Raw genomic sequence first — 27,148 nt, 5'->3', positions numbered from 1 at the left:
AAGTGCCACTGAAATTTTGAAAGGGATTACGTTGAATCTGTAGCTCACACTGGGCAGCATGGTGATTTTAACTATATTAATTCTTCCAACCTGCGAGCATGGAATATCTTTCCATTTATTTGTCTTCAATATACTTCTTCAATATACTGCATACACGTCTTACAGTTTCCAGTGTGTACATATTTCACGTAAGCTATTTAACATTAAGGAATTGTTAGGTTTTGGTGTGAAGTTATTGAGGCTATTTTTAAAAAAGCGTCCTCGTCTTTTAAAATGTTATCGAATGCAATTTATTTCAAAATAGTACAAACAGATGTGGTAGGGAAATGAGATGTATTAATAAGATTGTGTTAATAAATGTGAAAGCTAGGTGACAGGGACACAAAGGTCCACCATTCTCTACTTGTTTCTGAAACCTTGAAATCGCCCGTCTTCATGAGCTCCCCCCCACCCCCCAGCCCTGCCTGGCACGCAGCAGGTACTAAGTGACTGACTGAAGGTCATTCAGCTCCTCCTGCTGGATGAGGGCCCATTCAGTCCCGAAGACTCACAAGTTGCTCACCTAACCTGTGCCTGCCCATCTGTCTTTGCAGCTGCGGCCGTAATACCGCCCTCTGGATGACAAGAGGTGAACACACAGGAAGAGGCTTTCACACCAAAGGACTCATGTTACTCGAGGGCCGACTTCACATTAATATTCCTTTTACTAGCTAAGAATGCTTTAATTCCAACATTTCCATTTACCCAAAATAAGTTTGTTCCTTCTGCCTCCTGAAGATGAACCAAGTCACACACACATACACAGGATCATTAGTAACTCTTTACTTAAGTGTTCCAAGGATCCCAAACCCTATTTAAAAATTAAAATTGCAAAGCACTCCATTCAATAAAACCACGTAAAACCCTCATGAGTGCACGAGTCACAATACAGTTTGTAACGTTTCTTTTACCCTTTATTACAAAGGCACAGAAGCCACCTGAGACCTCAGATGTTAACCCCACTGAATACGAATGTCGCACCACTAATGTGCAATTTAACACGCGATTAGTAAGCTGCCCGTACAGTTTCCCTAGGACTTCCTAAGGAGAAATAGATTCTTTCTATAAATAATAATGAAAAGAAAAACTGGACTTTAACACCAATGTAGGCGTAATAGAAGGGACCTGAAACTTTCTGCAAGGGCAGCTGCATTTCTTGATGGAAGTTAAGACTTCAACTGTGAAAGTCTATCTACTGCCTACACCAGGCACGCCGCCCCAGCTTCGCCAAAGAACAAAGGAAATGAGCGACTCCTAACCCGCTAGAACAATCCTTTACTTTCGCTCCGTATGAAAGCAGTCCCAAGATCCCTCGTGGATGCTTCCATCACGCTGCCAAGCTCCCGTCTTCTCAGGTCAGGTGTTCGGGGTGTGGGTGCGCCCCACGGCAGGGCCTGTGCAGGGTCCCACCCCAGGGCCTGCCTGGTCCTGCTCACCGGGGTGGGGCAGCCCCCGCCGGGCTGCTGCCTGTGCTGGCGTCTGGACTGGCGTCTGGACTGGCAGCCGGCTCTGCAGCCTGCTCGGCACTCCCCTCATCCTCCGGGGGCGCAGAGCCGGCCACACCCTTATTTATCAGAACGGTATCTTCTTTCTTCTTCTCCGCCAACACCTCTAGCCCCATCATCCTGAGATAATGAAGCCTCTCATTCTTGGGCACAAAAGTTCGAATTGAGGCCTTTCCCCGCCATCCGCATAACACAATGGGACACTGCAGTGTATCTGGTTTCCTACAATCAAAACGGCTTCGTATAAGCAGTGGAAGCTCATAACTGCACCTGAAGCTCTGCAGTCTCTCCGAAAGAATCTACCCTTAAACCACCGGAAGGCACTTTAGTCTGTGATCCCAGGGAGGTTTTCTGAATCTTATCAGCATCCTCAGGTTGGCCAGTTTTTCTGTCTAAGAGCTCTAAGATTTCCCACAACACGTTCAACGTGAGAATTTCTACACTTACTCTTCTCATACGTGAAGACCTATCTGTGACGCCTCATCCCACCGACCCGTTACTTCACTGCCCCTCACAATCTGCTGTCTATTTTACAGAAGAACAGACTGAGGCTCCCTGAAGGCCAGGTACCTCAGCCCCAAATAACAGCCAGCAGGTTGGAATGTCAGGACTGGGACCCAGGGCCGCCCATCCTTTTGCGACTCAGTGCTCCCCAGTTTTGTCTCAGGGACCCTACCTCTTCTTGGTTACCCACTCACGTAACAATACGACCCCTCGGGAAACACCGTGCCCCACTGTTTCCAGCAAGGAGTGTCATCCGGGTCCAAAGCCTCCCGGACTCCTCTACTCTGCTCAGTCCCACCTTACAGAGATGCCTGGCTGCTCGCAGGGCGCATCAACTCCCCTTTCCTCAACTGACACAGTAGTTACTGTCTGTATTACTCGGTGCCGCTTACCACGTACTACACGTTATCACCATTTGCTACGTGTGAAGCTGTTTGATTTCTTTCAAATGTGAAATGTGACTCTGGTCTAGTTTTTAGGCTCCTACAGGCCCTGTTTCATTAAACATATTCCCAAACCTACTTGATGTGAGGCATCAGGGGCTAAGGACGCGATGAACAGAGTAAAGGTTTAATTACATTTTTAAGTAACAAACAGGAAAAGATAATGGAAGGGCCTGAACAAAGAGAAATAAACTACTAAAAAGAGAGGGAAACACAGCAGTACCTTTCCATAGTGCTTTCCCTACGGAAAAGCACTAGGGACAGCACTATGGACAGTAAGTTGATTAAAAACAAAAACAAAACCCGAGAGAAAAACACAAGAAATTCCCCAACTCCTATTTTCTCTTTTTCCAATGTAATAACTCCTGAAGCTGCCTTTTCACCAGCGTACTTTAACTACCGGAAACTAGTGTTTGTATCGGGAAAAGCAAATCCATGTTTTAAAATGTCCTAAAGTTTCCTATAGCAATCCACAGTACTGTTATTTAAAACCCGAGAGAAACACCACTGGAGGTCTGCCCAATGATGTGTAAACCCACCCGCATTCCCGAGACCCTGACGGCCTCTCCCATTGCCCTGGTCCTCCTGTCAGTACAGAAGCAGCACCTCCCACTTCAAACCTCTTGACCCAACCACTCAGCCGGGAAGGGCCCACACATCGTTTCACAGCAAACATCTCAAAAGTGTCGTCTGCACCAGCTCTCCGCTCCGACCCCTAGCCCCTGGCCCTTGCCGAGTGCCTTCTTGGACTCTCCACCTGGGGCACTGTCTTCTCTCCCAGCTGGGTTTCCAGAGCACTTTCCCCTTGGCTTCTGCAATATTCTCTCCTGCTTTATCTCCCACCTCCCATGCTGCTCCCACTTTTACTGACTTCTCTGGAGGGCAAGAACCGGCAGACCCTTCTTTTCCACCGACATTGTCTTCCTCAGTTGCCACATCAGGTCGCAGGGCTTTAAACAGGATGTAGCCATTCAGGAATCCCAAACGCCTGTACCTGGAACTTCGTTTCTCCTCAATTCCCAAGCTTCTACCTAGCTACCTACCCAAGCCAATCTGATGACTATTCCTGCATTTTCACTTCCTAGTTCTTCCCTCGTGTTTTAGGAGACAACAGCTCAGCGCAAACACCCAAAGCCATCACTGACGCTCCCATCCTTTCACTGCCCAGTTCACCTCGTCTGCTCCAATGCACCCGAAAGGGACTCCACGTGCACCACTTGGCCCTGTCCCGTCCTCAGTCACCTGCTGTCCTACTCCCGCCCCGAACACGCAAGCACACATGCACACAGGCTGCTTGTGTCACTTACGCAGGGTCCGGCTCGTACTTCAGGACGATGCTCCCTTTGGCTGCAAGAGAAACAGACCAGCACTGGTAAGCTTTCCAGTCAGCAGACTCCTTTGGTGAGCACATCTATGTGCCCAGAATCACGGCGACAGAACACAAATAATCTACACTCTTGGTCTGCAGGATCTCCTGGAGAAAGGACTTTCTAAACATACAACGCCACCAGCCAGCCAAGCCAGGTGGCACAGTCAAGACAGTGATTGGGGACAGTGGGGAAGAGGGCCAGTCAGACCACCAGGGCTCAGCGGAGGCTACTCGGCAAGGCTGTCAGACGCAGGGGGGCGAGGACAAGCTAGTGGTTAAGTCTCAAACATCAAGGTTAAATAATTGCCCCAGCTCCCCAAAACAGCAGGAAACAACACATTAAAAATGTCAAAATGTATACTGCAATCATCTAAATGTCAGACTGAAAGAGAAAAACAAGTACAAACGGTTCCTTTACCCTTTAAAATAATCTACTTTAAATTGTGGTTACACCTGTGGAGACAACAGGAGACGGACTCAACACAGCCTATTTCAGGTTCTTGAGGCCTCTAGCTTTAAGCATAAGACCTAAGGTCATAAAACCGCAATAATGGATTTGTTCAGTTTTCATCAACATGAGCCAGAAATACTGAACAACAAAAATAAACAAGAGTGAAAAGAAAAACAAGACTCATCGGTGGAATTCTTGTGCTCTTAGGTGAAAAGAGCACTGGAGTGATTAGAAGGGGTGGTTTCTGAAATATAAAAGCATCAGTGTGACCAGAACCCACTGAGCTGCCGAGAGAAGCCGTGGCAACTGCTGGCAAGACTGCGTCTTCTACGTTCATGGGACTGATTAAAATGCCAAACCAAGCCAACAGCCTGTGCTGGGGGCGTGGTCTCAGCCTCATGAAGACACACCCAAGCCCCCCTTTCTTTTGCTTCCATGTGGGGCCCTTTCCTGGCCGCCGTCTGGTGGTGGGCAGATGGCATGAAGCGCTGGCTGGTGAGCTGGCCAGGCCCCAATCCCTGCAGACCACGGCAGGTGGCTGGGTGGCACAGGGCCCCCAGCAGGGTCTGGGGAAGTCGGGTAGCCCCAGCACACTGAGACATGTTTCCACAAAGCCCTCTGGAAACTGACAGTCAGTGCACTGAACATAAGATCGAGAAAGACACAACAGAAGGGACCACCCACTTCTGCACTGTCCTTACAAGGACAAGTTAACCTCTCAGCAAGTCAAACTGCTTACCCATGTCCTTGGCTTGGCTATACGTCTCATTGCTAAGTTTTCTAAAAAATGGATTTTCCTGGGTTAACAGAATTTTAACATCTTCCAATGGTACAGTAATAATTCTTGAATTAATGAACGGATACAACGTATATATTCCCTGTGGGAACAAAGAGGTCACCATTATGAATGGAAGTGATTACCCCCTTCCCAGTATAAAGTGAGCAGTCAGTGCCCTCGGGACCTTTCCCAGGCCCATGTCTGCCTGCCCCCTCACAACTGCGCCTGCATCCAATCTGTAATACGTAGGCAAAGTCCCCCAGAGCAGGCAACGCGCCCTTGGGGAGCTCAACCACTCCAAGGGGGGTTAGCGCCAGCATGGCTAAGGCTCCCAGACCCATCAGACTGGCTCAGAAACACTGACTGGCGCGGACTGTGTCCCACTTGCTCATGGCCTGTGCCACCACGTCTAGTCCCCAAGTCACCTCTTGTGCTAACCGGAAAGCACAATCAAACTCTTCCCCGCCGTTATTCCGACACCAGACTTTTATCCCGGTGTTAATAACCTGTAAGTGAAAAAACAGGATGAAACACACATAGAAGTAAATCAGGGAAATCGATTACAATAATCCCTCCACCACGAGGAGGCAGTTTTTAGTAGCTACTGCAAAGAAGGAAGAGGAACAGGAAAATTCTGCAGTCAGAGGGGCTTCCCAGGGGTTCTCCCGGCCCGACTGATCCTCTCTGATGGCTCTGGTTTATGTGGCTTATACTAACGAACAACTACAAGAGACGGAAACCAGGAAACCCCGAAAACACAGGAAGACGTAAGCACGTTCCACGGGCGATCAGGAGCAAGGATGCCGTCACCCTGGACATCCCAGTGGACACGCGAGACCAGAGAGCGAGAAAAGGCAATGAACGTGCTTGGACTGCTCTGAAAACACGCTGACCTTGGGACCTGCAGCCCACACTTGGGGCTGCAATGCCATAAATGACACAGGCAAAGGGCAACCTGAGTTGGGAAAACAGTAAAGCAAATGAAAACGGGCCTCAAGCAGGCAAACTGCAGAACGTGCAAACAAGTAACAGCAAAGGCCACAGGAGCCACGTCAGACCCTCCAGACCCTCTGCGCCTTCCCCCCGTGACACAGTGCGGTGACACCGGCACAGAAGGGGCGCAGGCCGTGACAGCACGCGCCATCACAGACACGGAGCCGCGGAGGACCAGTCCCTCCCCGGGGGACCTGGGCAGGCGTCCTCATGCCGCAGCCGCCGCAGGTGCGTCTCCCGTGTACCTTCATCCTCTCGCTGTTGTTCAGCAGCACGTTCCTCAGCTCCTTGGAGACCATGTAGAGCTGCCTTTTCTTCCCTTCTGTGGTTCGAGTTAGCAAATTCATCCTCGGGAAGGAAGGGTCCAAGGCATAAAACTTCCTAGAAACAAGGCAGGCTGTTTCCAAGAGCAGAGCTCCAAATCCAACAGACTGTGTCTAAGCACGCTTCTCTCCCCGACGAGAGCTGGTGACTGGAGCGCCGTCGAGCTCCGCTGTGGACGCGCGTCTCGAACCTTAACCCGCCTCAGGTGGCACATCGAGGCCAAGGCCCAACGTGCACAACCACAGACAAGTTCTCTCCCTGAACTATCCACTGACAAGGACCCAAGACCACCACACTGCTTGGGAGACATTTTAACAGGGAGGGATTCTTACAAACGTGTGCAAAGGACCAGCTGCCCACCAGACAACGTGACCACGATGGTAAACATACCTAAACGTAATGAACAGGAGAGAATCTGACAGTTACCCTCAGCACCTGTCCTCTGCTCTGCCTGAAAACGCCCCGCTAGGCTCCCCCGCCTTCCCCCAGACCTGCTATTCCTCATTTCCTGCCCCGGGCAAAGTCAGGCGGCCTTGGCCTCTGAGGTCATAAGTCAACTCCCTTCGGGATCACAGCCCAGGTTCTTTCACGTCCCTATCATCTTTGCCTGGGGGCAGCAGGCTTCCTCTGATTGCCGCTCCCCTGAAAGCGTTCAGTAAACACACTCTAAAGTTGCATCCACTCTAACATGCAATTAAAAAGGGCAAATAATGCTATATACAGCTAAATAAAAACCTATGGTTAAATGTAACTGGTTACAAATCTGTAACCCGAGCAAATGTCTTTAAATGAACAATTAAAAGGCTGACTTAATGCTTACTGGATAGGTGGAAATAACGGGTCGTCTTCAGGAATAAACACAAACGGGTCTTCTTTAAATCCGAACAACTTCATTTTCTTCGATGGTGGAGGACTGAAAGGGGTGGGATGCGGTCAGGGCTCTGGAACCCGGGTAACAACACTCACTGCCAACAGCACCCTCCTCCCTTCCTGCCCTCCCCTCGCCCCGCTGTGCAGCTCGGGCTTTTGCACACGCAGGCTCTGCTGGCTTCCAGACTCTCCCTGCAGGTGGCAACATGCACGCACAGCGTCAGCTCATCGGCACTGACGTTGACTGTGTGGGGAGGACAGCCCCACCCCCAGCATGGAAGGCTCTGGGACCCCGTCAGTCTGCGCGCCAGGGAGAACTAGAACATGGGGCTCAAGCAGAACCCCGTTTCTTACCCACACACGCCATCTTTCTTATTTCCATTACTCTCTAAGTCCTCAGTTCGCTCAGCTGTCTCTGCGTCGCCCATTCCAGGGACTGGTTTGCTGTCCAGCTCGGAGGGCCCCGCAGGGCTGGGGTGCACAGGCGCTCTCGGCTTCGCGGCGTCCCCCTGCAGCTGTCACAGGGAACAAGTCCATGACACCCATGTTCAACCTGCTTTATGCTGCTACAAAGAACTAAACACCGAGCTCAAAAAATCCATCTGAGCTATTTTCCACAACACTTTCTACATAAAAGACAACAGAATTTTTTAAACCAAGTATTTGAGATCTATTACCAACAACTCACGAACACGTTTTCTTGAGGTTAAAACCAAGCACATGTTACTGTCATAGAGAGCACAGGCTGCCCATTTCCTAGTGGGGCCGACAATGCCAGCCTGTCTTATTTGAAACACTGCTCGCACCTGCTCTGCTAAGCACGCTGAGGGACACAAATGAATCACCGCCATCCCTTAAATATTGGGGTTGGGGGGAGAGGGCTGAAAAGACAAGGCCACGACCAACTGCAACATAAGGAAGGACAGTGAAACCTCAGGGCACCTGGCGCAACGGCTTGGAAACCAGAAGAGGGCACCTCCAGGGACCAAGGAAACACCTACTGTGTCCTGAGCTTCTGAACTGCGTAAATTTGGTTTTGAGAATGAGGAAAATGTTTTACTTATATTAAAATGTTGATATGTATCTTATATAAAAATCTTATATGAAAGTTATTTAAAAGCACGTGTCCTAACAAGTCACAAGATTGGTAACAGTGCTAACCGCCAGTCCCCATGAAGACATATGCGTGCAGAAAGCTGTGTCCCCGAGTCCACAAAGCCATACGGTGAGAGCCCAGAGCTTTCAACACTATACAACACTGCCTCCCAGAGAATAATTTATTTAAATGTGAAAAACAGCAAACAACGAACCCCCCCACAAACCTCCTGACAAGAACGGCGCCCACCCTTCCTGCCCCAGCTGCGCTTCCGGAAGCACGGCCTTCCTTTCTCAGAGCGCGTCTCAAACGGCCCTTTGTCCACCAAGCTGTATTCCTTCTCAAGGACCGACTGCTGCCTCCCTCCAAACAGCAGGAGCCCTACGTCCGCGTGTTTCTCCCTGACGCCAATCCTAGATCCGCATCTAATGCCTTCACTTCAGTACCTGCCGGGGTCCCCAACATGAAGAATCTGTTATCGGCGTGGCCCCAGGAGAGCCAAGCTGGGTGCCGCACAGGTGACCGAAACATATGTCCTCAACGAAATGAAGAGGAACCGATAGAGTAATAGAAAAGGGAAGAAGTGATAAGATTTTGATGACACCACATCAAAGGAGACAGGCTGAAGGAAAAATTCAAAACCCCCTGACGTAGGTTAAGCACCTACGTAACCAGCTACATGACAAAATGTCAACATAGCTCCAAATGCAAGTAAATGTAAAGTGCACATATGTGTAGCAGGCTCTAGACCTGTGCCTTGTGGCACAGAGGGCACCAGCCATATGTGCTGTATGACGGCTGCAAAGGTGGCCAGTGTAGCTAAGACGTAAGATATATTTTTGAGTGTAAAGTGCACACTCTTTTAGAAAACTATAACAGCATATAAAATGCCTTATTAATAACCTGTTATTTTTATTATATGGAAATATTTTAAATATACTGGGATAAATAAAACATTATTACAACTAATTTCACTTTCTCCATGTTTCCTTTTTAAACATGGCTCAAGAAAACTGGTCCCAAGTGGGGACACTGCACGGAGCGTACACAGCTCTCGTGCTCCAGACCAGGGACTTGGGGACCAAGCAGCATCAAGAAACCTAGGGGCTCGCCCTGGCAGGGAAACGCTCTGGAGCCTAAGCCCAGCCTACGCCCCCCACGGTGCATCACGTGTGTACGGTGTGAGGCTCACTCAGTGGTAGTCTGGACCGACCAGATCCCAGAAACCTGCTTCCTTACTGTTTCTCCAGTCTAAGCATCACTTGTGCTCACTTTTAAGCTTGGATCTGAAAGGAATACAGACCCTCAGACGCAGAGCATGTACTGCGATTAAGGAGGCCGAGGCAGAGCCTAAGCAGCGCCCAGCTGGTAGATACGACAGCACATTAAACCGCAACTGTGTGTCAGGACTCCCAAGGCGGCCCTTTCTCAACCAGGACCCAGAAGGCAGTCTCACTGCGTACAGCGGGTCAGGCCCTACACGTTTCCTTCAGCCAGGCCTGGACAGTCTGTCGTTATCGCTCAGGGCCAAGGTGCAAACGGGTTGGCTGGAGGTTAGCCGAGTTCTGTCGACCTAAAAGAAGCTGAACTGAACCCACCCACAGGGAGTGAGAGCTCAGAGCCAGCTAGGGGTTGGGGGTGGCATTCTGCTTTTGCGCCACAGAGCGCTCTTTAAGTCTTTTCCTTTCAATTTTTATTAAAGAATTGAATTTAAGATGTAGAAGAAATGCGTTCCCCAAAGTCTGCCTTTTCCACCTATCTATCCCTTGTAAGAAATTGCTTTTTGTTTGGCGAACTCAAAATTTAAATGAATCCCACCCGCACACACATTCAGGCTCAGCCGTCTCCACTCCCACAAAACGTTCCACTGACCTGTCAGCTCCTGCCTTAACTGTACAGAGATGACATGGTACACACTGTTAGTTTGGAAGACGTTTACCTTTGGTACACGTTTATTCCACGGCATTGAAGACTTTTTCACTAATACGGCCACAAAGAAGCCTCCAGTATTTTGATGATGTGGTAATATTCTAAGACTGAAAAAAACACACCACACAATTCTCACTGTATAACTGCTCCAAAACACATTCTTTTAGTATTAAACATTAAGACAAATACTCTAAAGATGACCTGTGATAGCAAAGGCATGTCTTGTTGGAAACACCCACACAGGCCTCCCTCACGGAACGGTCAATGTGCAATGTGTAAACAGTTAATTCAGTACCCAGTGCATGACCATTCAGGTTCCGACCACGTCGTTATTCAAAGGCTCAATGCCAGCAGCTAACGGGCATGGAGAAGTGGCTGGTGTTGGAAAGGTCACATACCTGCATTTGGCCGCGGGCACGGCCCAGGTTCACAGGGATGCCCGAGGGCCTGACCTCCCATCGTCCCCAAATGGAGGGCCCCACCAACTCACCACCGCTCTAGGTGCATGGCCTGTAACTTCTCCGGGTCTTTGGGTGGGAACATGGTTGGCCGAATCTGCGTATGTCTGCTGTGAGGAACCTCATCCCACTCTGCAAACCAATGTCCGTCTTTCGTCATGACCTGCAAAACGAGGACGGGATCCAAATCACCAGCTCTATCGAATCGTAAGAAAAATCACAGGGTGCCCGGGTACAAGCTCTCAAACCTGACAAATGGCCACTCCCACTTCCTCCAAAGCTAGGAAGACTATTTGCAAAGATAAAATGAGATACTCTTTTATGACTCAAACAGGACAATCATTTTATAAAAAAGCATTTGCCACGTGGTTAAAAAAATAAACAATCAAGCCTCGGGTTGTTTCTGGTTTAAAACTGTAAAGTGAATTGTTTCATACTGGAAACAAAGCTTGAGTTCTAGCCAATTAAAAAAAATGTACTTATGGGGATGAGAGTAAACAAAGTTGATTTCTAATTGGAGAATAAAGGCAGGAAAACTATTCCACTGCCGGCGAAAAATATGTATAATCACACATTTATTATTATCTGTATGTAACTTTGAAATTGATTGTAAACTGCATAACCAAACACAGCATTACCCAAGTTACCCCGGCTGCTTTGCGACCTGATGACTCCAACAAGTCGCTAAGGTGTACCTGCCCTTCTGAGCGGTCCTCACAGAAAGGTTACCTTCCAGTGCCTGAGTCCAGGCATCCATTTCAATCCTGGCAGTTCACACGACACGTCAGCCAGCTCCAAGGCACCTATGTATCCAAAACAACAACAACAACAAAACACGTTTTCACATTCTGCCCAGTTAAAGAAACCAGATGGAAAAGGTCACATAGTATTGACCGCATGATTCTATGTACAGAAATGTCCAGGGAGGGCAAAACCACAGACACAAAGCACATTAATGACCCCTGCGTGGGTGCTACCAGGGAATGAGTGCAAATGGGCAGGGGGCTCTGCTTGGGGTGATGGGAATGGGCTAAAACTGGACTAGTGTGGGCTATGCAACCATGTAGTAAATTTCGTCAAGATCACTGAATTGTACGCTTCAAACAAGAGCCTGTCACAGGACGGAAATGAGAAGAGCTCAGTAAAGCTGCTGAAACAGGAAGAAGCTGCCGAGTCCCAGGTTGTACCCAAGACCGACTCCATGGCCAAGGCTCCCAGCCTGTGGTCCGCTCCTGGGTTTCCAGACACTCCCCAGCTGATGACACGGGTCTTCGGGCCTTTCTAACATTCCAGAACCAAAAAGCAACATCGAAAGTGAACTATGGAACATTTTGAACACTCAGTTTTAGGCCCAAGTTAGTTTTCTAAAACTGCCCACCCAGGCACCAGTGCAGTTTGAAAACCACTGTGTCCGCAGCAGCAGTATTACAAGGAGCCCTGAGACGGGGCCGGAAAACCTCCACCCGAACTGACCACGATACAGACTGAACAGCCTCAGAGGAGGACCCGCCCACAAAGCCCAGGAGCCAGGGACACTCGGACAATTGCCAAAGCAAGGCCAGAGAACCCCCAAGGGGCGTCGAGCGGTAACAGGTGTGACAGAAGCATGGCCCTGCCTTCCACTAGTATGCATGAAGTCTTCCTTTTCAAAGTGAGACTAAATAATAGTGCAGGTTCATGGAAACTGGTCTTCTCAAACACCGTCCAGCAGTCAGCAGCGCCTTCCCGCCAGCATCTGGGTCAGAAGCCGCCAACGCTGGCCCAGCGGGTGTAGACTGAATGTTTATTGACCGCCCGTCCTAGAGCTAAATGTCTGGCCACTTTCAGGTGGGGACCGCACCCGTCCAGCCACAATCACCAGCAACTGTCACGTACGCAGCCCAGCAAAGGTCTACCACCCGATGAAGCTATGTCTCCAGTGTGGTCTGAAACAGCCGCAGGCCACCGGAGACTGTCACAGCAAAACCTACACCGGAGTCCACCTGTCCAGGAACAAAACAGGTTCCGGGCTGGACACCCCGAGTTAACTTACTATTGAGTTTCATCAGCCACAGTCCTTCCCTTCAGCTGCCTTTTGAAATAAAGTACCAAAAATGTGGAGATTAGGACCACACAAAGAACAGCACTCAGAAACCACACCTTTCTGTAGACCAACAAAAACAAACACGACACACTCACTTCTGGTCTAACAGAAGTGAACAGGGGGTAAGAAGTGAACAGAGGTGAACAGGGGGGCCTGATCCACAGCACTGACCCATCAACCACTGAGAACCTACTATGGATACCGTACGTCCCAGGAAATGCACACTCGTTTTAATATTTATGTTTCCACTAATGTCATACGCATGTGTGTAGCAAACTTGGTAGCATTCTATTCTGGAAGTTTGAAATTCCTCACTGTTTGCTTTAAGGAGAAGATGATGGGAAAGGTTATCACTTCAGTGAAACCATGAGAATACTTTGCATCAGAACATGATGGGAACTGCTGTTTCAGAACATTTTCGAGTCTGCCCATCCCTCAGTATAAAGCAGTGCTCTAAGACCTCATACCCACTGGGAGGACCACTATCCAAACCATGGAAGGCAAGGACGTGGGCGCGTGGAAGCCTTGTGCACTGCTGGTGGGAACGCACGGTGGAGCAGCTGCTGCGGGAAACAGTACGAAAGGTCTTCAAGCACAGAACTGTCCTGTCGGCAGCAATCCCACCTCTGGGCACAACCCCAGCACTGAAAGCAGGGCCTCAAAGGGTGGTGTGTGCAGCCACGGTCACGACAGCACTGTTCCAAGAGCTAAGATGAGGAAACAAGCCAAGTGTCCAAGACAGATGACTACATACACACAACGTGGAGCGCACACACAATGGGAAAGTATTCCACCTGAACAAGGGAGGAAAGTGACGCATGCTACAGCGTGGATAAACCCGAGAACACCAGCCCAGGGAAATGAGCCAGACACAAAACGACAAACACTCTGACACACTCACATGAGACACCAACAGTGGTCACACTCGCAGACACAGAATACAACCATGGGGAGGGGATACTGGAGAGTAACCTGAAGGGTTCAGAATTTCAGTTCTGCAAGATGAAGAGCTCTAGGAGATTGGCGACACAACAATGTGAACACACTTGACACTACTCAAGTGTACATTTAAATACAGTTAAGATGGCAACTATTATGTATTTTACCACAATTACATTTGGAAAAAAAGTGGGATAAGCATCAGACGTGATCTTTCACACTTAAATAAAATGGGCAAGGCTCATGATTCATGAAATATGAAAATACATGTAAGCATGTTTTCAATTAGGTATAGCTCATTTTAGGGTTTACAGGCTAATCATATAAACAAACGCCCACAGGAATATACACTATAGCAATAAAAGGGTGAAAAGTATGGACTTTTACTACTCGTCGAGCAGGCTTACCCTCACTCTTCTCCAGTAAAGATGCTATGACCGCTTCATCTTCAATGGGGTTCAGGGAACATGTAGAATACACCATCCTCCCGCCTTCCACAAGCTGTTCTGCGCCCCGCGTTGCAATCCGCAGCTGTAAGCTAAGGGTGGGATATACTAGGTCACAGTGAGACAGCATGTCCCTCATCAGCACCTATCACGTCACATTTGTTACAAGTTCTTATGACGGACTTACAATTAAAATACAAAACATTCCAGGTAAAATGAACCATTCCCGTTAAAAACCAAAAAACAAAAACCTAAAGTGAAGTTTTAAGTGAAATTAAAATAAACCTATATAAGATGTTTCAAGTTAAAAAAAAAATGCATTTATTTATATAAATATTGGTTTGGCTGTTCTGTGTACCTTTTCCAACATATCAATAAACAAAGCATAAAATTCAAAATATTAGGTGAATTTCACTATTAAAAAGTCTCCATACTTGGACAAATATTTGACTTTTCTATGAACAATCTGTATCCTTTAAGACATTCTAATCCTATTGCCTGTTTCACAAAAACAGTGTGAAGTATTTAAGAAAAACAATGTTCTTGCTAGAATTACCAGTGGTTAATATTCATTCTTACCCTTAGATCATCCACAGCTCTACACCTAAAAATGTGTAATTTTAATGTTAAATGCGAAGTTCTGTAGAATGCACAATCAAAACTGTTGAAAACATGTACTTTAAAAATCCTTTGGCACAGAAAACCACAATACACCAGATATTACAGAAGTTATCTTTGAGTTACAAGATTTTGTTTTTTCTTTTAAAAATTTTCCAAGTTTTCTTTCAAGAGAAAAAATATTTGACATCAAAATGTTAAACAAAATAATTCAACACAAAACAGAAAACAGGAGCAAGACTGGTAAGGAAGTAAGGTAAATGGCTATTTCATGAAAAATACATGTTTGAAGTGTCACTGGAAATTTTTATAGAAGGCATTTTTGATAAATGTATAGCTGAAATGTTTACAATCTTCAGTTTGCTACTCTTAAAGGGTCTAAACACAACTACCTGTGATACATACACAAACTGAAGTGTACACACAATGTGGTGCGCACATTGTGTGATGCTTATCACACTTTCTTTTACAAACTCCCATGAACGGTGAAGGCAGCCATGAGCTGCCTTAGTCCACATGCCAGTCCTGGAAACTGGGCTGGGCAGCCCCCGGAAGCTTTCCCCATCTCCTGGCCACAGCCTGCCTGTGGGGCCGCACACCTCACTCACCCATGCAGCTGCAAGCTGTGTAAGGGGGTCCACTTCCTCCAGACATCAATGTTTTTCCTCATGGTGCCATCTCCACTGGAAAGAAAGACATTTAAATACTTGAACTCTCCACAGATAGATGGTTCATTGAACAAACGTCATATTCAAGCTAAATTACAAAACAGGTGTTACTTTATAAACACCAATGAGAAAACAACCTAAATTCTCAATAACTGCAATCAACTTTCTGCTGTTCTGGGAACACTAACACATTCAACTTTTTAATGATACTTCAATTTTGAATTTAGTAAGGAGAGAAACTTGCAAAGAAAACCTCATTCACCACTTAGAGATGGCAATTTGCTTCCATTTGAGGAAAATACCAGCAAAGCTAAATTTTAGACCTAGGAGAGACACAACAAACACGTTTAAGATGTTTTGATCGTACACATACATGAATAATGACAAACATAAAGGACTTTCCACAGCAAATTTAATTAAGCCAATTTAATTTCTTTACCAAAAATTTCCCATATATCAGTTAAATATTCTTATTTTCTAGTTTTTTTAGTGGACATTTTTTCCATGTAAATTTTAGAACAGACTTGCTCCCCTAATCTTTCTGTCCACGCCCAATTTTAGCTACCCAGTTTTTCTGGCGTAATTCCTGTATCTCTGGCTTTCTCTCTATAAAATTTAATTCTCCTTGTTGGTCTAGTCACACATTCTTGAGGTGAAAAAGCACAGGACGGAAATGTCCTGTTAGATAATTTTCAAATGATGTCGCTCAGTTGTATGGCGGTGGCTTGACATTCTACCCTAATTTCAGGGGTTTCCTTAGCTCCCAACTTAGTGCTTGCTCATAAGGGCCCCTCATCCCCACAATATGAGACAAGTTACACTGCTGATCCAAAGAACATGGGGTAGGAAATAGCTGATCCAAAGGAAAATTAGAAAACTACAAACCAGAAAAAAAGGAATATAATTCATGACCGATTTTAAATTTACTTCAAAGGAAAATTCTTCCAGGTATTTAAAGACTCAGCCACATTCAGTGCTCCCAGCTAATTTTCAGACTGAGCTCTGCCCCTAGCAGAAAACCCACCACTTACTTAAACAAGATGAATTTAATATTGATGTATCCTAAGTACCACATTTAATGCTAACAAGTTCCATGGCATTTTCTGCACTCTAGTGTCCACAAATTCCCGAGTTCAGAAGGTATTATTACAGCCTTGTGACAATCTCCCACGTCACTGCGATGGCAACTTAACAACTGTCTTTCATCTGACTTGTTTCTTTTTGGAAAAACTCGGGTTCTTCAGTTATGCCATGAAATTCTTTTAAAGGTAAACTCTAGAAATCTAAAACGTTACGTGTAAAATTTGAAGAAATGTAAAATTTGAAGAAAGGCATGTGAACAAATGCATTTCTCAAAGGTTTGCAGTCCTGTTTTCATTGGCTGATAACGTAAGACCATAAAACCCAATGTGCCTTATTCTATGAGGGTGTTCTCCACACTCGCTGGTGCCAACAGAAACACTGGGGTGAGGAATTCCCTCCAGGCAGTGGCCTCTGCCACACACCACATGGGAGCTGACGCTCTTTTCCTCTCAAGCCTGTTCTCTCAGGCCTTCCTTTTAGACCATTCACCCAAAGCGCACCTCTGTTCTGCATCCTCACTCTGCTTTGCTGTGCTGTGTGTCACTGAAACCCCGAGTGTCTCCTCTGACAGAGGCCCCGACTCTTTATACAAGTCGCTGGAGTCACACGTCTAACTGTGGATGTGTGCAGCTCATTGGTCTGTACATGACTTATTTCCTTGGTGGATTCTGGGCTTTCTGGCCGCTTGGGAATCGGTACCTGCAAGGGACGTCACATAGGATGCGATCGTAGAAGAGGACCTCCTTCCTGCCATCCACCTCTATACTGAGCCTCGGGATGCTGGCCGCGTCGTGGTTCACCACCATGATGCACGGGCTGCTCAGCCTCTTGGCCTGGTGCACGAGCAGATAGCAGCGCTTGTTGTCCACGTCATTCGCGATGACGAAGCCCTCTGGAAACATCAAGTTGCAGTGTCAAGGGAAAAGCAGCACAAGTGGGGCAATTTCCTGACACGAGTAACCTCTAGGCTGGCAGTTGAGAGCAATGTCTACCCAACCTGAGCCGAACATAAGGCTTTGCAGGATGACGTAAGTGTTGGAAAACAAGGAGTCGCTGGGAGGTCCCGTCCTGGCTAAGGACCTCTGCCACGACTTTCCCTGGGTGCCACCTCCTGTCCTGGCTAAGGACCTCTGCCGGGACATTCCCTGGGTGCCACCTCCCGTCCTGGCTAAGGACCACTGCTGGGACGTTCCGTGGGTGCCACCTCCCGTCCTGGCTAAGGACCTCTGCCAGGACCTTCCCTGGGTGTCACCTCCCGTCCTGGCTAAGGACCTCTGCCGGGACGTTCCCTGGGTGCCACCTCCCGTCCTGGCTAAGGACCACTGCTGGGACGTTCCCTGGGTGCCACCTCCTGTCCTGGCTAAGGACCTCTGCCGGGACATTCCCTGGGTGCCACCTCCCGTCCTGGCTAAGGACCTCTGCCAGGACGTTCCCTGGGTGCCACCTCCTGTCCTGGCTAAGGACCTCTGCCAGGACGTTCCCTGGGTGCCACCTCCTGTCCTGGCTAAGGACCTCTGCCGGGACGTTCCCTGGGTGCCACCTCCCGTCCTGGCTAAGGACCTCTGCCGGGACGTTCCCTGGGTGCCACCTCCCGTCCTGGCTAAGGACCACTGCTGGGACGTTCCGTGGGTGCCACCCTCTTCTCCTGGTTCCTCTCTCACCTTCAGTATAAAGGCAAATTGCCTACTAACATGTTATAATCAATCACTCTCTTTTAAAACAGCTTGAAATGTAAAACATGGCTGATAAGAGGCTCATTACTAACAATTTGGAGAAAATAAGAATCCTTTTAGCAAGGATGTTTATTACAGAAAAGAGGACTTTTAAAAAACGCAGCTAACAAACATGCCAACTAAAACGGAATTAGAGCAGCTGGCTCACACAAAAGGAAGGAGGAGGGGATAAAGCTAGACGAAATTATTAAACGGCTAACAAACACCAGGAACAGTATTTTTCACTTCTTTAAAACAATCCCCGTGAAGGAGCATCAGTGGTACTATTACAGCTGCCATTCTCTGAGCACTCTGCAATCTTATACGACATCCCCCAAGTTCAGGTCTGATGTCTCATTTCATACGTGACGTCTAATAACGTCACCAACTCGCCTTGCAAATGGTGGTGGGATTGGAACTTCAGGAGTCCACCTCAGCTCGTAACAACTATACTCCGCTGCCTCTCACCAAGGCAGTAAGTAATCAAATCAGGAACAAAACCCCACAATGTGGACTGTGACAACTGAAAATTCAAGTGGAAACCGAAATCTACTACGGCTTAATGAAGACCATTTGTTGTTGCAGAAAACACAAAATCTCCACTAGCTAAAGGCTCCTTGTCCCGGGCGTACTGGTTAGGGCCCCAATGACAGCAGCGTGCAAACTGTCCAGCTCTGCTTTCAGAGGCTCAGGAAATGTTGTAAGGGTTCCCTCGCCTACAGCCCACCAAAGCAGCGTCCCTATCCTCCAAAGAGCCACTCCAGTGCATACCTGGAAAAGGAACGTTCATGTCGGCATGCAGCATTTCAATCAACTGTGCGGTCTTGGATCCAGGAGCTGCACACATATCTAAGATCTAGTAAACGGCAATAAATACTTGATATGTTTATTTTAAGAACATAAACATTCTACATTTAATTTAAAACAACTCGAGTCATTCTAGTACTTGATTTCTATTCTAAGCCCTGACTATATTTCTTTATAGAATGAATTGACAACGTGATGCATTTAACTGATAGGGATCCCGTTGTGTAGAAGGCCCCAAACGACAGTGAGAAAGCCCCTCCTCTCTCCTCAGGTGGCACTAGAAACCAAGGAAAGCGACACATTCAGGGATGAGTGAAAAAATACTAAGTGTGAGAAGCACTGTAACATACTGCCAAGGACAGAGCTACCTGGGGTCAAAATCTCAACTCAGCTACTGCCTGGCCCTGCAACCTTGGGCCAGTGACTTCGACTTTTCTTTGCTTCCATTTCCTCATTTGGAGACATGGGGACAGCAGCATCCACCCTCACAGGGACGTGTGGGTAAAAAAACAATTTGGGCCGGCCTGGTGGCTCAGGCGGTTAGAGCTCCATGCTCCTAACTCCGAAGGCTGCCGGTTCGATTCCCACATGGGCCAGTGGGCTCTCAACCACAAGGCTGCCAGTTCAATTCCTCGAGTCCCGCAAGGGATGGTGGGCTGTGCCCCCTGCAACTAGAAACCGCAACTGGACCTGGAGCTGAGCTGCGCTCTCCACAACCAAGACTGAAAGGACAACAACTTGACTTGGAAAAAAGCCTTGAAGTACACACTGTTCCCCAATAAAGTCCTGTTCCCCTTCCCCAATAAAATAAAAAAATTTAAAAAATAACACAATTTATGTCAATAGCACAGAACAGAGCTCGGCATATAACAAGTGTTCATTCTAATTTTCAATCGGATTTAGTCAGTCAAGACCCTTGAAAATAACCTGTGTAGTAAATAAATAAGTTAAAAAACAAACTTTAAACGGGAATATAGTTAAGTGATTTGTCAAAATTAAATAGGACAAAAATGCAAAGAAACCTAAACGGAACCATCTATCCCTTTCTACTTTATCCAAAGTGAAAAGAAAACAAATAATATAATAAAACAAAGGAGGATTCATTATATTGAGAAACAAAGGTCTCAACAAACGGAGGCAGGGCCGCTGATAGCAGCCCACGCACGATTCCCTGCGGCGCACACGGTACCTTATGGTGAGGCTGGGCATTGAGTAACAGCGGTGGGACCATACTAACGGCTTCTTGACGACTGATATTCCCCTAAGAAAACAAAATGTTTCAAAATCAGCAGTGACGTTAAAAAAGGCAGGAAATTTCAATACTGGAAATTTCAAATTTCAGATGCCACAGCAAAAGGCCATCGACTCATACACGGAACAAGAGTTAGCACTGCCACACAAACATTAGGACAGATTTTTATACTAGTGAGTAGGTGGTTGCTCCCCAGAGGCCAAGTAAGGATGACCATGAATACCAAACCTATCAGTAGGATGTTAAGATGTGCAGGTGTAATACTACGTTTTACTGTTTTATAAAAGAAATCTGACACCAGAAAGGATTAAGCTCACATCCTCCCATCTCCCTGCCTTCAGGACGCCCGGAAGCCAGATGAGCACGTCTGGGAGACACCCTGCCCCTGAACCCCCTCAGGCAATGGAAGCCATCGAAGGGGGCACAGGAAAGTCACCGCTGGCAAGCTGTTCCCTCAGCTGAGACTGCAACTCCTATTACTTAGTTCCCCGTTTTTAGGGACAGCCCACGTCTGCTTTCCAGTCCTCAGAAGTGCCTCTCAGAAAGATGGGGAGAGACATCAACCAGTGCTCCCCTTTCCTTCTCAAAGATAAATCGTCTCCAATTCCTCAGTAAATCATCTGTTCTCACGATTTTTGCTAGTTGACCCGGGCATCTGCTAAACTGCCTGTTCAGATTTAGACATGTTCTCGATGAAGTCCAGCCCTTGCCTCAATCACAACTCTATTGTAACAACCTGAAGAATGGATTCTTTAAATGGGGGTGGGGTGGGGGAATGGCTATAAAACATCAGCTCCCAGGCTTCCGCTCCATTACAGCCCGGTCCTTGGTTCGTGAATAGCCATCACTTGTGCACCTGACTGTCAGAACCTAAACACAGGCTGTACGTTCACACCTGCTAGCTTTCATCTGATAGGTTTCGGGCCAGCAAAGAGCGTGTGAAGGCTGAATCCTGACTGCTTCACTGGGCACACTGGTTCTATGCTTTGGGTTACACATGTGATTCTGATAGCCTGTCTTGTTTTCATCCACGTTTTCCATTAAGCATTGGACTGCGATGGGGACATCCGGCCCTTGACCCACACATCCCGGCAGTTAGTACTGATTCATAAACATGTCCTGAAGCGGGTTTGCAGACAGCTTTGAACAACCCAAACAGTATCTTATCTGCTTGACTTCTCATCAAAAATGAGACTGGTTCCCTGCGATATACGCTATGGACGCGAAACTCCCATCTCCTCCACCTTTGGAAGCCACCAAAATCTGGCTCTTCACAAGGTACCCTGATGTGTGTATCATTCCACTCCCCATAAACCCGCTGCTCTGTGAACCTGACTTGCTCTCCAACAGTTTGTTGATCTTTATCTGACTTTGCATCTCGATTGAAGCTGAGTGAGGGAACCCTTCCCTGTATTGGTCCAAGTATAGAACCAGGAATGTGGCAGCACTCGCTGTTTATTCCTAACTTTTGGGGTGAGGGGTGGGCGGAGGGTTGGAAAGCAAGGCAAACAGGAGCTCAGTTTACCAGGTTACCTAAATGGACAGGCAGCTGCCATGGCAAGAAAGAGCTGTGGGTCAAGGTCAGAACTGGGTGAGGGGACGGTTTCTAACTCGGTTGTGGCTTCAGAAGGAAACATGCGAGGCACGTTAATTCTGTCACGTGGGGACATTAGACTGAAAAAAGAATTAGCATCTGTTGACACACAGGTTTCCTTGGCTAGAAAGAGATTAGATAATAGTAGGAAATTATGATTTTAAATGTGAGCCTATTAAAAATTCCAAAGAATACAAAGGAAACAGCAAAGCTTACAACAGCCAAACTTCATGTATTGCGTGAGAAAACAGCTATTTTGTTGGTAAAAGTCTGATGCTAAAGGTAAAAAGTGCAGTGATCATAATGATGAAGGTTCACTGTACGTCAGAATCTGGGATGGGAAGAAACCCAGAGGGGGAAGACGGTGTTGTTTTAGGAGAACCAAACCCACCCCATTTAGGTGTTTTTTTGTATGTATGTTTATTTGTTTGTTTGTTTAGGCAAAGGTGGAATACAGAAACAAGAAAAAATAGAAACGATAACAAGTTTAAAAGTCTCCCTGTTAGGAAAGTAACACAGCCATAAAACCATATTACTTTCTCGGTCGGACAAGCAGCTGCACTGTGCACCTAAGAAGAAAGCGGTCGTCTCCTGAATGGCAGGCTATGGAGCAGGGTGCTGTGGGTGCCCCAGTTCTGTAGCCACCCAAACCCAGGAGTAGCCAGAAACACTCAGGCTGACAACTGTGATGGTATTCTCCATTAAATTCATTAGCCCGCCCAACAAGGAACAGCTATATAAACAATCACACATTAAAGTGGCACATACACTTCAAGGTGCCTTTCCTGGATCACTCCCAGTGACAAGTATGGTTCAACTATAACTCTGATACTAATGTGCACTTAAAGCTTTAAGCAAACCAACAAATCTAAAGAACTCTACTTACAGATTCGGTTTCGCTAACCAGAAACTGGTGAAACTTTTCCAACTGTGGAGACTTTCTCAAGATTTTTCGACTTAAATTTGTGTGCCAGGCAAGTTCTTCAGGATACCTGACCAAAGAAAGAAGACATCTATGGGTCATATGCATGAAAGAGCTCTTAACTTCTTGCTGACCCAGGTCACACACCAAGAGACACGTATTTTCTTCCACTTATTCATCCACGACCGTCTCCAGGCCAGTCGGCCAACCCTGCAGGATGTCCCCGGGCCGTACGGAGCGTGATTGCACTGTATCATGGCCCAGGCGGAAACAGGGGAGCCTGGGAGGTCTCAGGAGACACACGCGCATGGTATCACTGTAAAACCACAAGGAATGCTCAAGGTCCGAAGAAAAAGTGGATACTCCTCTGCTCTTCAGTATGGATGGTCAGTTAACAGTGTTTGAGGTCATCGAAAAAAAGACGTCAGATAACAAATTTCTTCGAGTGCAGATCACGTGGAATCAAAACATCGTGGTAGGGGAGGTATCAGAATGTGTGACTAGTATTTGACTACAATCTTACTACATTTTTCGCTATTTCTAAAACAAACCAGTTCAATAATGTACTGAAATGTTTTATATGTCAAATACCCTCGGAAACTGCCAATGCATTAATTTGAGCTCCTAGGTTGTTATTTATACAGACCTAAGAATGAAACATCTTCTGCCACTTCTGTGACTGTATTTCAACTTGCTATAAATGATGACGTCACTGATCAGGAAATGCGTGTTTTTTTAAACCTGTCTTGCTCCAGTCAACTGATCACCAATTACACAGATCAGTACACTGATATGACACACAGAGCCATTCTCAATTAACCCAAAGCCTAGTAAGCATATAACACAGCACTCAGGTGATAAAAATCTTCAGTTGTAGCAATTATTAAATCATAGGTGTTTTAATAAGCTCAATTTAACAATGCAAGGTCACAATGTTTCCATGTCAAACTGCAGCTGAGTTCACAGCCATGAAAATGAAACCAGAAAGTGTGGAAATGATACATTTGACTGCTTTGAAAATTTTCAATAATTATTTGACAGAAACCACCACAGAAGTTAAGATTTTAAGACACTGCTCAACAGGTATGACACGAGATACATCTGAAAAGTTCTCTGTACCAAATGACAAAAGTTAAACTGGCTGAATCTGTTCAGTCAACCTCCAAATGTCCCAAGTGCTTTGGTTCTATTTCTTATGCCTGGTTGCTTCTTCAATATTTAACCTGTTTCAAAAATACAGAGGGTGCCAAAAAAATGTATACACATTTTAAGAAAGGAAAAAAACTATTAAAGTTGTAATACTTTATACTGATAACAAAAGATGAATACAAGTCACGTTTGACTTCTGCAATTACAAGAGGTGCTCAGAGTGGTTCCCATCAGCGTCCAGACACTTCTGATTATGGTGAACGACTGCTTGAGCAACGTTGACCAAAGTGTCCACTTGTGTACATTTTTGGGGGCACCCCCAGTATAAAAACAGAATACAATCACACTTACCTGGCAATTAAGAAAGATTTTAGTTTTAAATACTCCCTTTGGCCTTATTAGAGGTGAAATGGTAGGGGTGACCTCAAATTTGGCTTTAGTTGTTATTATTAGGTTGGTGTAAAAGTAACTGCAGTTTAAAAGGTCAAAAATTGCAAAAACTGCAATTACCTTTGCACCAATAATATTCCACAAAATCTGCTCTCCCCTTGCAATCTTTACCAGGTTAAATAGCTAAACACCTAATTTTATATAATTCTAGCAACCCTGAATTGTCTGCGAGTAATGACAGACAATCACGTGAGTTATCACCCTGCCAAAATCACCAACATCAATAATTTGAATTCTGCACATCATAATTTATTATAAGTAGCTGAATTTTCATTTTTCAAATCCACACAAGCTGTCTAGATATAACTTGAGTGAATATTTCCCTATGTGCCTTAGAGCGAAATTTCTAACAGCTAAATATGTAAATTTATCCTAACAAGACTAAAATTCTACTCTAAGTAACTAACATTTTGTAAGCTATCAATCTTAGGAAAAATATACCTAAGAACTTTCAGATAAAACTGACTGTTAAAATGAATAAAAAAATGTTTCTTATATAGCTTAAAAAAGTTTTTTTAAACCAACAAACGTTTAAAATCTTTGTAGATTTCTAACATGAAAAATAATCTCAAAGAACTACATTTAATTTTTCAGCAATGTAATTCAAATTTAGTTCCTGAGTCTTTAAAGTCCTATTTGGAAAATTATTGTGTCTTTGAGGATCAATTAAAACCTCCACTGACACCTTTACACCTCAAACATTATTAAGGAAAAATCAAGCTCTGTAAATACATACAACATCTATGAGAAATCATCTTCAATCCAGACATTAAAAAGAACACACAGAATGACAATTAGGTGTTCTCCACAAACAACTGTCAAAATAACACTTTTATAAGAAGTCTTTAGGATAATTTCTTCGAGTTCTGAGTCTAGGAAAAAGAAAAAGTGAAATCTGCCCAAGTTGTAAGTCCTATACTTAATACTCCTACAAAACAGGGTTCCCACAAACACTTTCCTGAATTTTATTCCACTATGTATCAAAAGCTTAAGAACAAAATATGATCTATTTCTGCATTTTGAGGAATACAGAAAATCATCAGATACCTTGGTACGTTTCCACTTTACTTGCTGCTGGGAAATTCATGGGTATCCCATACCTGGTAAGTGAATCTGATTGAATAAATGTTTACACAATCAGACTATTACGCAGCTGTCACTGACAATGGAAAACGCTGAGTATCAGGAACCCAAATCATACAGAATGCTGTTAAAATCCCAAAGAAGCATCCAACAGCACGAAGCCTTGTTGTACCTACCAGCTCAGGGGTTGTGGGACTTCCACTTTCTGACCATCCACCTCTAGGTCCTCTAACTCCTTGAAATACTTGTTCTTTAAGCAGTGGAGAATCTCTTTGGCGTGGCTATTAAAAAATAAGCAAGTTTCAAACTATCTTTGCACGGAGAGAAGACATTCTTTAATTGCTGCCTTTTTACTCCTTCGAAACTTAAACAATCCTCGTTGTTTCCCTGCTAAAAGCTGATCAACTAAATGCAATACGAACTGCATTCCTTCCCTCCTACATATCCCTACCGTTCCATTTTCACTTGCAGTTCGTCTTGGAAAGGTGTAACCACAAACATTTAAAACGAGAGAAAAGACTAGCAGCGTCACAAAAGCTGGGGACCGCCTTCAACGCTCCCGAGTTCCGAAGGGTGCGCTTCCCCAGCTCCCGAGCAGCGGGGTCGGCCTGCTCCGCGCCCGCACGTCCCCGGGGCCCCGCGCGCCGCTCCCTCGACGCCTCCAGACCCGGGACCCACGCGGCGGACGCGCCGCGCTTCCCGACCGAGCGCGGCCGCACTTCTCCGCGGCCCACGGCGAGCTTAGATTTTCCCCGGGGCGCCCCCACCCCACCTCCCCAGGGGACGCGGGCACGGCCCCCACCTTTTGTAACCAGTGATTCTCAGCGTGGCCGGGAGCGGCTCCCGGAGCGCGTCCATGAACTGGCCCCACTCGCCCTCGGGCACGACCTTCAGCTCCTGGTAGTAGCGCTCGAAGAGCTTGTTCTCCTTCACGATCTCGGGGTACCCGCCTTCCCAGCCCTGAGAACGAGGAGGGGCAGCTGCGCAGGGTCCGGGGAACCGCCCCCTCCCCGCGCCGGGCCTCGGGGCAGGAGAGGCCGCGCGGGGCGCCCGCCCGCCCGCGTCCGGCTCTTACCGCCCCGTCGCCCTTCCCCGCGGCGCCGTCCGCCGCCCCCTCCGGCCGCTGCCGCTGCCGCTGCTGCTGCTGGAGGCGCCGGCCCCGCGCCCGCCGCCCCATGGCCCACGTGGCCGTGCACACGGCCCGCACACACCGCGCCGCCACCGCGGGCCGCGCACTTCCGGGCTGCGGCGCGAGGCCCCGGCGGGTCTGCGCCTGCGCTGCTCCCGGGCCCGCGGCGCCTTCAAGAAGGAAGCCGAAAGCGCCGCCACCCGTACCGCCCGAAAACAACGAGCGACGGCATCCGCTGACAGCCCGAGGGGGCGAGCGGCTTCCCAGCGCAGCCCGAAGAGCGTCTCCGCGCCGGCTCCCAGCGCTTCCCGCGCGACCTCAGGCAGCCGAGCGGACAGCCGGAAGCGGCGCGTTCGCACAGCGCCGAGCGCGCGGGCCCGGGGGCGGGGCTCCGGCGGCGGGGGTGGGGCGGGGAGGCCCGCGGACCCGCCTCCGGCTCCGCCCCGAGCGCCCG

The 27,148-nt window shown here is 47.2% G+C and overlaps 1 protein-coding gene across 2 annotated transcripts; it reads right to left on the bottom strand.

Annotated features, from left to right (window-relative positions):
* Positions 1-802: 802 nt before the first annotated feature.
* Positions 803-26,998, bottom strand: NSUN2 (NOP2/Sun RNA methyltransferase 2). 2 transcript variants are annotated; one of them, XM_081053746.1, is made up of 19 exons: positions 26,641-26,998; positions 26,368-26,525; positions 25,742-25,846; positions 22,848-22,953; positions 20,305-20,376; positions 19,080-19,164; positions 17,296-17,488; positions 15,454-15,528; positions 14,189-14,319; positions 11,489-11,562; positions 10,792-10,922; positions 10,312-10,408; positions 7,631-7,791; positions 7,227-7,319; positions 6,328-6,463; positions 5,515-5,595; positions 5,051-5,189; positions 3,799-3,838; positions 803-1,766 (listed from the first exon to the last, which is right to left on the bottom strand). In XM_081053746.1, exons 1-19 carry the CDS (start codon positions 26,740-26,742, stop codon positions 1,472-1,474), a joined length of 2,274 nt encoding a protein of 757 aa, XP_080909872.1. In that variant the 5' UTR covers positions 26,743-26,998; the 3' UTR covers positions 803-1,471. The 2 variants fall into 2 exon arrangements, with proteins under 2 accessions (XP_080909872.1, XP_080909871.1); XM_081053745.1 differs by having other exon boundaries at positions 6,328-6,430; positions 26,641-26,849.
* Between the last annotated feature and the right edge of the window lie 150 nt (positions 26,999-27,148).

Source organism: Rhinolophus hipposideros (genome assembly GCF_964194185.1).
Source record: "Rhinolophus hipposideros genome assembly, chromosome: 7".
In the NCBI taxonomy this organism is placed as follows: domain Eukaryota; kingdom Metazoa; phylum Chordata; class Mammalia; order Chiroptera; family Rhinolophidae; genus Rhinolophus; species Rhinolophus hipposideros.
The sequence above is the reverse complement of the archived record's forward strand: the minus strand, read 5'-3'. Positions and strand labels throughout refer to the sequence as shown.

What these genes read in the sequence shown, in the direction of transcription:
- NSUN2 (XM_081053746.1), bottom strand. Translation starts at nt 26,742, where the DNA reads ATGGGGCGGCGGGCGCGGGGCCGGCGCCTCCAGCAGCAGCAGCGGCAG. An exon ending in CGGGGAAGGGCGACGGGGCG is followed by an intron (nt 26,526 to 26,640) that starts GTAAGAGCCGGA and finishes CCTCGTTCTCAG; the next exon opens with GGCTGGGAAGGCGGGTACCC. An exon ending in CTTTCCGGTTAGCACAAGAG is followed by an intron (nt 5,190 to 5,514) that starts GTGACTTGGGGA and finishes TTGTTCCCACAG; the next exon opens with GGAATATATACGTTGTATCC.